At 50.2% G+C, this 11,643-nt stretch overlaps 1 protein-coding gene across 2 annotated transcripts in view; it reads left to right on the top strand.

Moving 5' to 3' along the window:
- The first annotated feature begins 1,126 nt into the window (after positions 1 to 1,126).
- Positions 1,127 to 11,643, top strand: part of FAM193A (family with sequence similarity 193 member A) — a 149,963-nt gene continuing 139,446 nt past the window's right edge. The window contains exon 1 of one of the 2 annotated variants that reach the window (XM_088836597.1): positions 1,127 to 1,561. In XM_088836597.1, the coding sequence (XP_088692723.1) occupies positions 1,319 to 1,561 (243 nt within the window). In that variant the 5' untranslated portion in view covers positions 1,127 to 1,318. Of the gene's footprint in view, positions 1,562 to 1,781; positions 1,977 to 11,643 lie in introns of those variants that run through there. The other variant, XM_088836601.1, reaches the window with a different exon arrangement.

The raw sequence follows: 11,643 nt of genomic DNA, 5'->3' as shown, positions 1-11,643 counted from the left end.
CGATGACGGGCAAGCGGCCCAGGAAGGAGGGTCCCGGCGGAGCTGCCCCAGTGCAGGGCCGGGGAGGGCCTGACGGGGTTCGTGGCTTGTGCGGCGGGTGCATGCGAGGTCGTGAGGAACCGCTGGACCGCCCTGGGACAGGCGCAGGGTCGCAAGGTACCGGGAGCCCGGGCGGTGGCTGGAAAGGGGCAGCAGGAAGAAGGCGAGATGTCAAGGGCGCCTCCAGGCCAGCGGTTCTAAGCGAGCGGCCAGGTCTGAAGGCTCTTGGCGGCCCCGTCGCCCGTCGCCCGGGGCCGGAGGCCCCTGACCATCCGGCAGCCGGACCCAGCGCTCTCCGTCCGGAAACGCGGCCCAGTCCCCGAGGCGGGTCCTTCGAGTCTCACTGAGTCACCTGGACTCAGGCGAGGGCCCCGGCCCAAGGTCACAGGGCCAGCCGGTGGAGGGGGCGGATTCGAACCCGGAGCCGGACCAAGGTCACAGAGCCGTTCCCGGCGGGTCAGAACGGGGGCTCGCCTGCCCGACGCCATCCCGGGGGCCGAACCGGGCTGCGGACCCACGGCGGGGGCGTGGGGCGCGCAGGGGCGTCTGGGAGCCTGTCAAAGAGGCGGAACTCTCCTCACCGCCGGCTCGTAGTTCGCTCACCCGGACCCGCGCGGGGCCGGGCCCCTCCGCTCGACTACAAGTCCCAGAAGGCCGCGCGGCGCGGGCGGGGAGGGGGCCGCGCGGCTCGGGCCCGGGGTGACGTCACCTCCGCGTCTCCCCCCCCCCCACCTTGCCGCAGCCCCTCGCGGCGTCCGGGCGCTTGAGCGCGCGCGGCCTGATGGGAATCGTAGTCCCTACACCCGGCGGCCCGAGCGGCGGGTACGGGCGCGCGGACTCCAGCTCCCGGCGTGCCGCACGTGCCGGAGGCGGGTTAACGGCGGGCAGGGAGGGCGCGGCCGGAGGGGGAGCGGAGCTCGAGAGGGCGGAGTGAGGCGGGGGGGGGGCGGTGCGGGGGGAGGAGGGCGCCCACACCCCTCCCCCTCCCGCCGCTCCTTCCCCCTCCCCCGACGTAAACTGGGATCCCTTTCCCCTTGTGTCCGCCATATTGGACTCTAACTCTGGTCAGCGGCGGCGCCGGGCCCGGTGCACTCGCCGCCGCTCCCGCCCAGCCGCCGCCCCGCAGCCGCCGCCCGCCCGGAGGCGACCCCGCGCAGCGCCCTGCCCCCCGCCCCCCGCCGGAGCGCGTCCCGCCGCCTCCTCAGCCTCCCCGCCCTCCCCGCCCTCCGCCGCCGCCCGCGGCCCCGCGCCCACTCCGCGCCCTCCCCGCCCGCCCGCCATGAGCCCGGCCGACGCCAAGCGCGGGGCCAAGCGCCGGAAGAACAAGCGGGGCGGCGGCGGCGCGGGCGGGGGCCACGGCGGCGCGGGCGGCGGCAAGGCCGGCCCGGCGGCGGCGCTGCGCGGCTCCCAGGCCGCGGGCCTGGCGGCCCCGGGCGGCGCGGCGGCGGCGGCGGCGGCGGCCAACGGGCCCCTCGGCGCGGGCGCGGGCGCGGGCGGCGCCGCCCCCGGAGGCTACTTCGAGGTAAGCGGCGGGGGGCGGGGGCGGGGGCGGCGGCGGCGCGGGGCCGGGGCCGGGGCGGCGGCTCGCGCCCTGACAGCCGCCCCGCGCGGGGGGCCCGGCCGCGCCGCCAGGTGCCGCGGCCCCCGGGAGCGCGCGGCGCCCACCTGCGCGGCGCCGCCTCGGCCCGCGCCCGGCCCGTCCTTGAGGTCCGCGCGGGTGCGACTCCCGGGCCGCGGGGCGTCAGGTGGCCGCGAGCGGGGCCCGCCGCGCGTGCCCACCTCCTTCCTCCGCGCCCGGCGCTCGGTCGTCTCGGAGCGCCGCCTCCAAGTTTTCTTGTGCTCCTCCGAAACGATCATTTGGAAAAAAGAGACCTGGCAGTCCTCGCAAGTGGCGGCCCTGGCGCTTCGCCCCCTGCTCTTTGAAAGTGTTCATAGAGGTAATGAGTGGTCTGCTTACTCAGGTATAGATTTGAATCGTCATTTTTTTTTTTTTCTTTCTTTCTTCTGTCTTTGAAGACAGTAGCACACACCGCCGCTGCTAGCTGTGGATGGCTGCCACTTTTATTCCGCTCTTGGTCGCAACACTTTGCAAGACCCCGTACTGGGACGCGGGTATGCAGTTGGCGGTCACTTCCACTCGTTCAGTCGGCTGCTGAAAGATGATGGGTTTGTTTTTTTTTTCAGGAGTTTGTGTTGTTAGGACTGTTTTCAGTTGCTTTGAAGACATTTGCAGCAGTGAAAACAACCGAAAGCCTCCTAAGGAGTGTTTGTTTGTGTGCCCGTTTCTGAGACAGAAATTGTTTTATGCGGGATTGTAAATGTTGTGTTGGAACGATAGCTAGTGAGAACAGATAAGAAAATCATTGCACGTGGCATGGCCCTCTGGTGCTGATATTATTATTTGAATACATAGTAATGTGGGGGGGCTTTAGCCTATAGGGTTTTGAGTGTTCTTTGCAATTGTTGGAACTTTCTTTATATTGTCAGCTTTGTTTTGGGTCACGGCCCTGCATTTCAGTCTCCAGAGCTTGCCATTTTCCAGTACACTGGAGAGCGAAACTGGTGTCGTTCTTAGAATACAGGGTGAAGCTTATGCATTTCCATGGATGGAGTGCACATTTAAGGGCCATGTTTTGCTGCCTCTGGGGAGGGGAGGCAGGGAGGTCTGCTTGAGCAAATCCTTTACAAAAATGTTGATAATATTGGCTGCAGCTGGATATAAAATACACCCATTTTCATTGATTTAATAAAAACAAATTGGTGGCACAATAAAAATTCTTACCGTAGCCTTTCATACCGTTATTCTAGGTTTTAATAATTCTCAATTACTTTGCATTATTTAGCTAAAATAACCTTTTAGTTATTATTCGAATGACGCTTTTCAAACTTGGATAATTGTCTGCCTAGTATTATTTTGACAGGACGGTTATTTTTTCTGTTAAATTTATGAATTCAGAGTTTTGATCATGACCCACTGTAAGAACTAAATACCTTGAGACTTGTAGTGCTCTGCACACACCCTGCACTCACACGTGTACACACGCTCTCACACTGCAGGGTTTACAAAATGGTACCCTGATGCTTTCTGGTACCTTTTGTCTCGCTCCGTCTGATTAGCAATCACGGTGGTTGTGGTACGCAGAGTATTGTGTGCTGCTGACTTGTGACCTGCACCTTTGCAAACGTTCTCTTCTGCTGTACTTGGGCGTTTTCACGCTGTGTCTTTAGTTTTAAAAGTACTTCACAAGTGTTTTATTAATAATGCATCAAAGATACTGCTTATGGTAACAGGTGCCACCAATCACAAAAATTCTTCGTGTGACTCTGAAAACCTCTGAATTGTTTCCCCTCAGGTGAGCTTTTGGGGACACCTTATCTGGGGCAGAACAGGCACCCCAAATAGTGTTGGTCAACGAGTAACGGTAAATGGGTGCTGGCCCTGCATTTCCCAGAAAGGCTTATGGTTCTTGGGGTGCCTCGTTTCCATCTCAGTGGGCTCACCAGGGCAGAAGGTGCCTGGGAGAAGTGAGCGTGGGAGGGCTGTCTGGATTCTCCGCAGGGGTCTTAACTCCCCTGCTCAGTGTGCTGGGCATGGCACTGAGGGGGGACCCAGGTCCGCCGTCATCGGAGGTCGCTTTGAGGCAGAGCACTTCCATGGGTAGTTGGCTTCTACAGGGAAATGAGGACTGTGGGATAAGTAGGAAACATAACTTAGCTTCTAGAGTCTTCGGCCCATCACTTCTTGGCCTTTTCACTAAGATCAATGTAGAATCTTCGGTCCATAGCACAGCTCTGTACACAGAACACACAAAGCCAGGGACACAAACTTGCTAGGCTCTGTGGCCTGAGGCACAGCCTCACACTGCCCCGTTTTGTAGGCTCCCGGCTTCTCGGGTTGTTGGGAGAATTGAACAGTTGGAGGCTGGAAAGTGGGCACACGAGGTTGTGTGTGAACCTGATCCTTGTTGTCAGGAAGCCGGCCTGGCTGGCTTTGCAGGGACTCCGCTGCAGGATGCTATCCGTGTAGCTCTCTCACTGTGGCATGATGATGTAAAAATGATGACATGCGTCTTGGCCAGTCCTGTTCTAACAGCCAAGTGTGCTGGTCTGCTCTAATGTGACGATGAAGAGTTAGCCCTGCGTGAAAAGTTGATAGGTGAAGGATGTTATGAAAATACCTTGCTTTTTTGCATCTCTATTTTAAAATATAATTTTCATAACATTCATGATGCATTAAGTGAAGAGAGAAGCTTACAAAATAAAAATCAGTGTGTGTGGGAATGTCCTGGTGGTCCAGTGGTGAGGACTCCACACTTTCACTGCTGAGGACATGGACTCAATCCCTGGTCAGGGAACTGAATCCCACAAGTTGCACAGCGTGGCTGAAAAAGCAAAACATTGAAGAGAACAGTGTTTGCAGTAAGGATCCAGTTTCGTAAAGTATCTGTGTGTGTGTGTGTGTATATATCTGCATAGAAGATTCTGATAGGGTATATACATCAAAATATTTTGTGGTGGAAATTCTGGTGGGTTTTTTTTTTCTTTTTGCACATGCCTCAAGCTTTAAGATTTTTCTACAGTGAACACTACTTATGGACCAAAAAGGTGAATGATATTTTTACAACCTGATATTACCGTCATTTTTTCTTTTGCAAATAAAACTAATTTTGGCTTTTCCCTCCCTTTAAAACAGTTAAACATTCAAGTGCTTACACAAAATAAAAATATTTTTACCATCCCAATTCTGTATTTGAATTGGGGTGCAAAATTAACTCATACATATGTTATTTACCAAAATTTTTGTATTGTGGAAATTGAGCCATGAAATTAGCTGCTGGGTATCAATTTACATAGAATATACACGTATGGAGGACTCAGGTGGGCCTTCAGTGCTATTTTGTAATGCTGTTAAGAGGTTTATGACAGGAAGCTGTTTGGGGTACAGGTCAAGGTACATTTTCAAACAGTGATACTACAGTTTGAAAATCAGAACATGGTGTGTAGGGAGCATTTGTATTGATAATAACGTAAATCCTTTTTTGTTGCTGAAAAAGTAGCAGGAAGATGTTATCAATGTTTCAGTTATATTCAGTCGCTCAGACTCTTTGTGATCCCATGGACTACAGCACGCCAGGCTTCCCTGTCCATCACCAACTCCCGGAGTTTACTCAAACTCATGTCCATCGAGTCAGTGATGCCATCCAACCATCTCATCCTCTGTCGTCCCCTTCTCTTCCTGTCTTTGATCTTTCCCAGCATCAGGGTCTTTTCCAGTGAGTCAGTTCTTCGCATCAGTTGGCCAAAGGATTGGCGCTTCAGCGTCAGTCCTTCCAATGAACACCCAGGACTGATCTCCTTTAGGATGGACTGGATCTCCTTGCAGTCCAAGGGACTCTCAACAGTCTTCTCCAGCACCGCATTTCAAAAGCATCAATTCTTTAGCGCTCAACTTTCTTTATAGTCCAACTCTGACATCCATTCATGACCATGGGAAAAACCATAGCCTTGACCAGACAGACCTCTGTCGGTAAGGTAATGTCTCTGCTCTTTAATATGCTGTTAGGTTTGTCATAGCTTTTCTTCCAAGGAGAAGGTGTCTTTTAATTTCATGGCTGCAGTCACCATCTGCAGTGATTTGGGAACCCAAGAAAATAATAATTAAAATATTAATGTCTGAGGGCCATCATACAGCGTGTCCTCCTAGAGAAGGACATGGCAGCCCACTCCACTGTTCTTGCCTGGAGAACCCTGTGGACAGAAGAGCCTGGTGAGCCCCGGTCCATGGTGTCGCAGAGAGCTGGACATGACTGCAACTAACACACGGCACACCCAGGGCGTCTCTGGTCAGATGGTGTGAGTGTGGGCCTCGGGGCCACTGGGGTGCGGAGCAGCCTTCCCTGTGCTGCAGGAACAGCTGCCGCGATGAGGTGCTCAGCCATGACTCTCGGGCTCACTGGAGGTGCGCTGGGCTGGGTCTCTGTTGCGTTCTTTAGTCACGATGAACAGGGTACTTTCTAGCTGAAGTCTGTGGGCTTCTCACTGCGGAGGCCTCTCTTGCTGAGCACTGGCTCTGGTGTGCGGGGGCATCAGGAGCTGCGGCCCCCAGGCACTAGACACAGGCTCGGTTGTCGTGGCATCGGGCTTCGTTGTTCTGAGGCACGTGGGCCTTCTGGGATCTGGGATCAGGGATTCTTTACCAGTGAGTCACCAGGGGAGCCCCTGGTTTGCATTTGCTTCAGTGACCTGAGGAAGTAGGTCCGGTAAAGATCTAGAACCTTGTGTGGTTCAGCAGAGATTTGCAGTGGGTAAAGCCACAGGGCGCGTCTCTGTGTGCAGTGTTCTATGTGTGTGCACGTGCGTGGGACCGGCATTCCGACATAGGCAACGTGGATGAAAAATACTGCCAGCACCCTCGAGTGCGCCCGTGCTCCCCTCCTCGTCTCCCTCGTTCCTGTGTGTCTTGCCGGGTTGTGATTTCCGCATCAGGGTGCTCTGTGGCTCTCCAGCTCAGCAGTTGTGTTTGAGGCCCATCCCTGGGGTTGTTGCAGCGGTCCCTCACTCCTTTTCGTGGCACGCAGTCTCCACCGTGTGTCTGCCCCACAACTTCACCATTCTAATATCGATGGACACTGGGGCTGTTTTATTTCATGACTGATACAAATCAGGCTGGTGTGCACATTCCGGTACGTGTCTTTTGGTGGATAGAGTGCTCCTTTTGGTTGAGTGTAAACCGGGAGTGGAATTGCTCAGGATACATGTGGCCTTGACTTTAGTAGATACCGTTAGAATTTTTCTAAGTCGTTTTATTATCTGCTAATTAAAAAATTAACATATAGCTATATCTACCTATTTATTTATATTATCATTTCAGCTCTGTCGCTCAGTCGTGTCCGACTCTTTGTGACCCCATGGACTGCAGCACGCCAGGCTTCTCTGTCCATCGCCAACTCCCAGAGCTTGCTCACACTCATGTCCATTGAGTCGCTGATGCCATCCAACCATCTCATCCTCTGTTGTCACCTTCTCCTCCTGCCTTCAGTCTTTCCCAGCATCAGGGTCTTTTCTAGTGAGTCAGCTCTTTGCATGAGATGGCCAAAGTATTGGAGTTTCAGCTTCAGCATCAGTCCTTACAGTGAATATTCAGGACTGATTTCCTTTAGGATTGACTGCTTGGATCTCCTTGCAGTCCAAGGGACTCTCAAGAGTCTTCTCGAACACCACAGTTCAGTAGCATTAATTCTTTGGCGCTCAGCTTTCTCTATCATCCAACTCTCACATCCATACATGACTACTAGAAAAACCATAGCTTTGACTAGATGGACTTTTGTCAGCAAAGTAATGTCTTTGCTTTTTAATATGCTGTCTAGGTTGGTCATAGCTTTCTTCCAAGGAGCAAACGTCTTTTAATTTCATGGCTGCACTTACCATCTACAGTGATCTTGGAGCCCAAGAAAATAAAGTCTGTCACTGTTCCCATTGTTTCCCCAACTATTTGCCATGAAGTGATGGGACCGGATGCCATGATCTTAGTTTTCTGAATGTTGACTTTTGAGCCAACTTTTTCACTCTCCTCTTCCACTTTCATCAGGAGGCTCTTTATTTCTTGCCAGTTTCTGTTTGACTCCTTCCAATTTGCCTTGATTCGTGGATGTAACATTCCAGGTTATTGCTGTATCTGTCTATATAGATAGATAGGGGTGTGTGTGTGTGTGTGATGGTTTAGTCACTAAGTCGTGTCCAACTCTTGAGATCCCGTGGACATTCCAGGTTCCTATGCATTATTGCTGTATCTGTCTATATAGATAGATAGGTCTGTGTGTGTGTGTGTGATGGTTTAGTCACTAAGTTGTGTCTGACTCTTGAGATCCTGTGGACTGTAGGCCACCAGGCTCCTCTGTCCGTGGAATTTTCCAGGCAGTAGTACTGGAGTGGGTTGACATTTCCTTCTCCAGGGGATCTTCCCCACCCAAGGATCAAACCAGGGTCTCCTGCATTGCAGCTGGTCTCTTGCATTGTTGACAGATTCTTTTTAGCGACTGAGCCACCAGGGAAGCCTTCTATATATATGTGTGTGTGTGTTCGTATATATACACGTGTATGTGTGTATACACGTGTGCAGTGTGGCCTGCGGGATCTCAGTTCCCCAAGCAGAGATTGGACCTGGGCCATGGCAGTGAAAGCTTGGAATCCTGACCACAGGCCACCAGGGCACCCTGCCCCTCCATGTACAGTTTCCTGTATCTCTGTCAGTACCCAGACAGGCCCCTCCAGCTGCTCTTGTGCAGTCACTCTCCTCCCCACCCCAGCTCTGGACAGTCATGACTTTGTTGCTATGGTTTTGTCTTCTTGGGAAGTCAGATAGGTGGAATCATGCAGTCTGTAACTGTTTGAGGCTGGTTCCTTTCACTCATAGTCACTTTGAGTTTCATCCAGAGTTTTGCAGGTGTGAGCAGCTTTTTCCTTTTCACTGCGGGGTAGTGTTCTGTTGTATGACTAGATTGCCGTTATCCATTCTTCCATTGGTGGACATTGGGGTTCTTTCAGTTTCTGATGGTAATGAATAGAGCTGCTGTAAAACATTTGTGTACAAGTTTTCATGTGAAAGTAAATTTTCATAGTAAAGTCATGCTCAAAATTCTCTAAGCTAGGCTTCAGCAATATGTGAATCGTGAACTTCCAGATGTTCAAGCAGGTTTTAGAAAAGGCAGAGGCACCAGAGATCAAATTGCCAACATCCGCTGGATCATGGGGAAAGCAAGAGAGTTCCAGAAAAACATCTATTTCTGCTTCATTGACTATGCCAAAGCCTTTGACTGTGTGGATCACAATAAACTGTGGGAAATTCTGAAAGAGATGGGAATACCAGACCACCTGACCTGCCTCTTGAGAAACCTGTGTGCAGGTCAGGAAGCAACAGTTAGAATTGGACATGGAGCAAAAGACTGATTCCAAATAGGAAAAGGAGTACGTCAAGGTTGTATATTGTCACCCTGCTTATTTAACTTATATGCAGAGCACATCATGAGGAACGCTGGGCTGGAAGAAGCACAAGCTGGAATCAAGATTCCTGGGAGAAATATCAATAACCTCAGATATGCAGATGACACCACCCTTATGGCAGAAAGTGAAGAGGAACTAAAATGCCTCTTGATGAAAGTGAAAGAGGAGAGTGAAAAGGTTGGCTTGAAGCTCAACATTCAGAAAATGAAGATCATGGCATCTGGTCCCATCACTTCATGGGAAATAGATGGGGAAACAGTGTCAGACTTTATTTTTGGGGGCTCCAAAATCACTGCAGATGCTGATTGCAGCCATGGAATTAAAAGACGCTTATTCCTTGGAAGGAAAGTTATGACCAGCCTAGATAGCATATTAAAAAGCAGAGACATTGCCAACCAAGGTCCGTCTAGTCAAGGCTATGGTTTTTCCCGTGGTCATGTATGGATGTGAGAGTTGGACTGTGAAGAAAGCTGATCGCCGAAAAAATTGATGCTTTTGAACTGTGGTGTTGGAGAAGACTCTTGAGAGTCTCTTGTACTGCAAGGAGATCCAACCAGTCCATTCTAAAGGAGATCAATCCTGGGTGTTCATTGGAAGGATTGATGCTAAAGCTGAAACTGCAATACTTCGGCCACCTCATGCGACGAGTTGACTCACTGGAAAAGACTCTGATGCTGGGAAAGGCTGGGGGCGGGAGGAGACGGGGACGACCGAGAATGAGATGGCTGGATGGCATCACCGACTCAGTGGACATGAGTTTGAGTGTACTCCGGGAGTTGGTGGATGGACAGGGAGGCCTGGCGTGCTGTGGTTCATGGGGTCGCGGAGAGTCGGAATCGACTGAACGACTGGACTGAGTGACTGAGGTAAATACCCAGGAACGGGAACAGGGTCCGTGGCAGTGTCATAAGAAACTGCCAGACTGTTTCCAGAGTAGCTGTGCCATTTTGACTTCGCACGAGCAGCGGTGAGAATTCAGTTGCTCTGCATCCATGCCAGCTCTTGATACTGTTGGTAGGTGTTATTTTGTGCTGAGTTGCTTCAGTTGTGTCCGACTGTGTGACCCTGTGGACTGTAGCCCACCGGGCTCCTCTGTCCATGGGATTCTCCAGACAAGAACACTGGAGTGGGCTGCCATGCCCTCCTCAGATGTTATTTTAATCATTAGTAAATAGGTGTGTAGTGGTGTCAGAGAATGTGATGGCACCCCACCCCAGTACTTTTGCCTGGAGAATCCCAGGGACGGGGGAGCCTGGTGAGCTGCCATCTATGGGGTCGCAGAGTCGGACACGACTGAGCGACTCAGCAGCAGCAGCAGCGGTGTTGTGATTTAGTTTACATTTCCCTAGTGACTGCTGTTATGAACACTTAATTTATTTGCCATTCTTCTGTCCTTTTGGATGGAGTGTTTAAGACTTTGCTTTTTTCTTGTTTTTTACTTGTTTTATTTTCTTTAGACTTTTGAGAATTCTTGATAATTCTTGTTAGGAATCTTAGGTCAGATGTGTGATTTGCAAAAACAGTTTCAGTCTGTAGCTAGTCTTTAAATTCCATCAACTTTGTTTTTTCTTTTTTTGCAAAGAAAAATTTTGATGAAGTTCAGCTTTCCAGATTTTTCTTTTATAAATCATACTTTTTGGTATCATGTCTAAGAACTATTTGTTTTATAAAATCTCATAAAGATTTTTTTTCTGTATTTTCTTCTAAAAATGCCATAGTTTTACATTTAGATCTGTGAATCATTTTGAGTTGACTTTGTATCAGGTATCAGATTTGGGTAGGATGGGTGTCAGGTTTGTTCCAAACCCATTTGTTCTACCCTTTCTCCATTGAATTGACTTTTCACTTGTGTCAGAAATCAGTTGGGCTCATTTGTGTGGGTCATTTCTGGATTGTATTCTGTTCCATTGATCTATGAGTCTTATCTCATTGCCTGTACCACACTGTCTTAATTACTGTGGGTCTTATACTGTTAGTAAGATGATTCCTCCAACTTAAAAATTGTTTTTGCTATTTGGTCATTTCACTTTTCCACACATTTTAGAATCAGCTGTCTGTGTCTACAAATAATTCTATTGGGCTTTGATTAGAGTAGCCTTAAATCTATAGGTCAGCTTGGTGGAGAATTGACATGAATACTGTGTTGAATCCTCCAGTCTGTGCACATGGTATGTGGTTTTATTATATTTATTTGGTCAGCTTTGATTTTTTTTTTAAATTGAGATAGAATTGACACACAGCACATCTCTGACCATTTTTGTCAGTGTTTTGTATTATAGTTTTCAGCATATGTATACTGTACATGTTTTGTTAGATTCATAAATGATTAGTGGCCTTACAACTATACATTAGTTTGGTGGAGAACTGACGTGAATACTGTATTGAATCCTTGAGTCTGTGAACATGGTATGTGGTTCTCTTAGGCTTATTTGGTCATCTTTGATTTTTTTAAATTGAGATAGAATTGACATGCAGCACATCTTTGATATTTTTATCAGTATTTTGTACTATAGTTTCCGGCATACATATCCTTTACATGTTTTGTTAGATTCATAAAGTATTCCATTTTTTTCAACTTCTGTAATTGGTGTTTTGAAGAATTTC

Source organism: Moschus berezovskii, chromosome 5 (assembly GCF_049115385.1).
Source record: "Moschus berezovskii isolate FMDL1 chromosome 5, NW_MosBer_1.0, whole genome shotgun sequence".
Taxonomy (NCBI): domain Eukaryota; kingdom Metazoa; phylum Chordata; class Mammalia; order Artiodactyla; family Moschidae; genus Moschus; species Moschus berezovskii.
The sequence above is the reverse complement of the archived record's forward strand: the minus strand, read 5'-3'. Positions and strand labels throughout refer to the sequence as shown.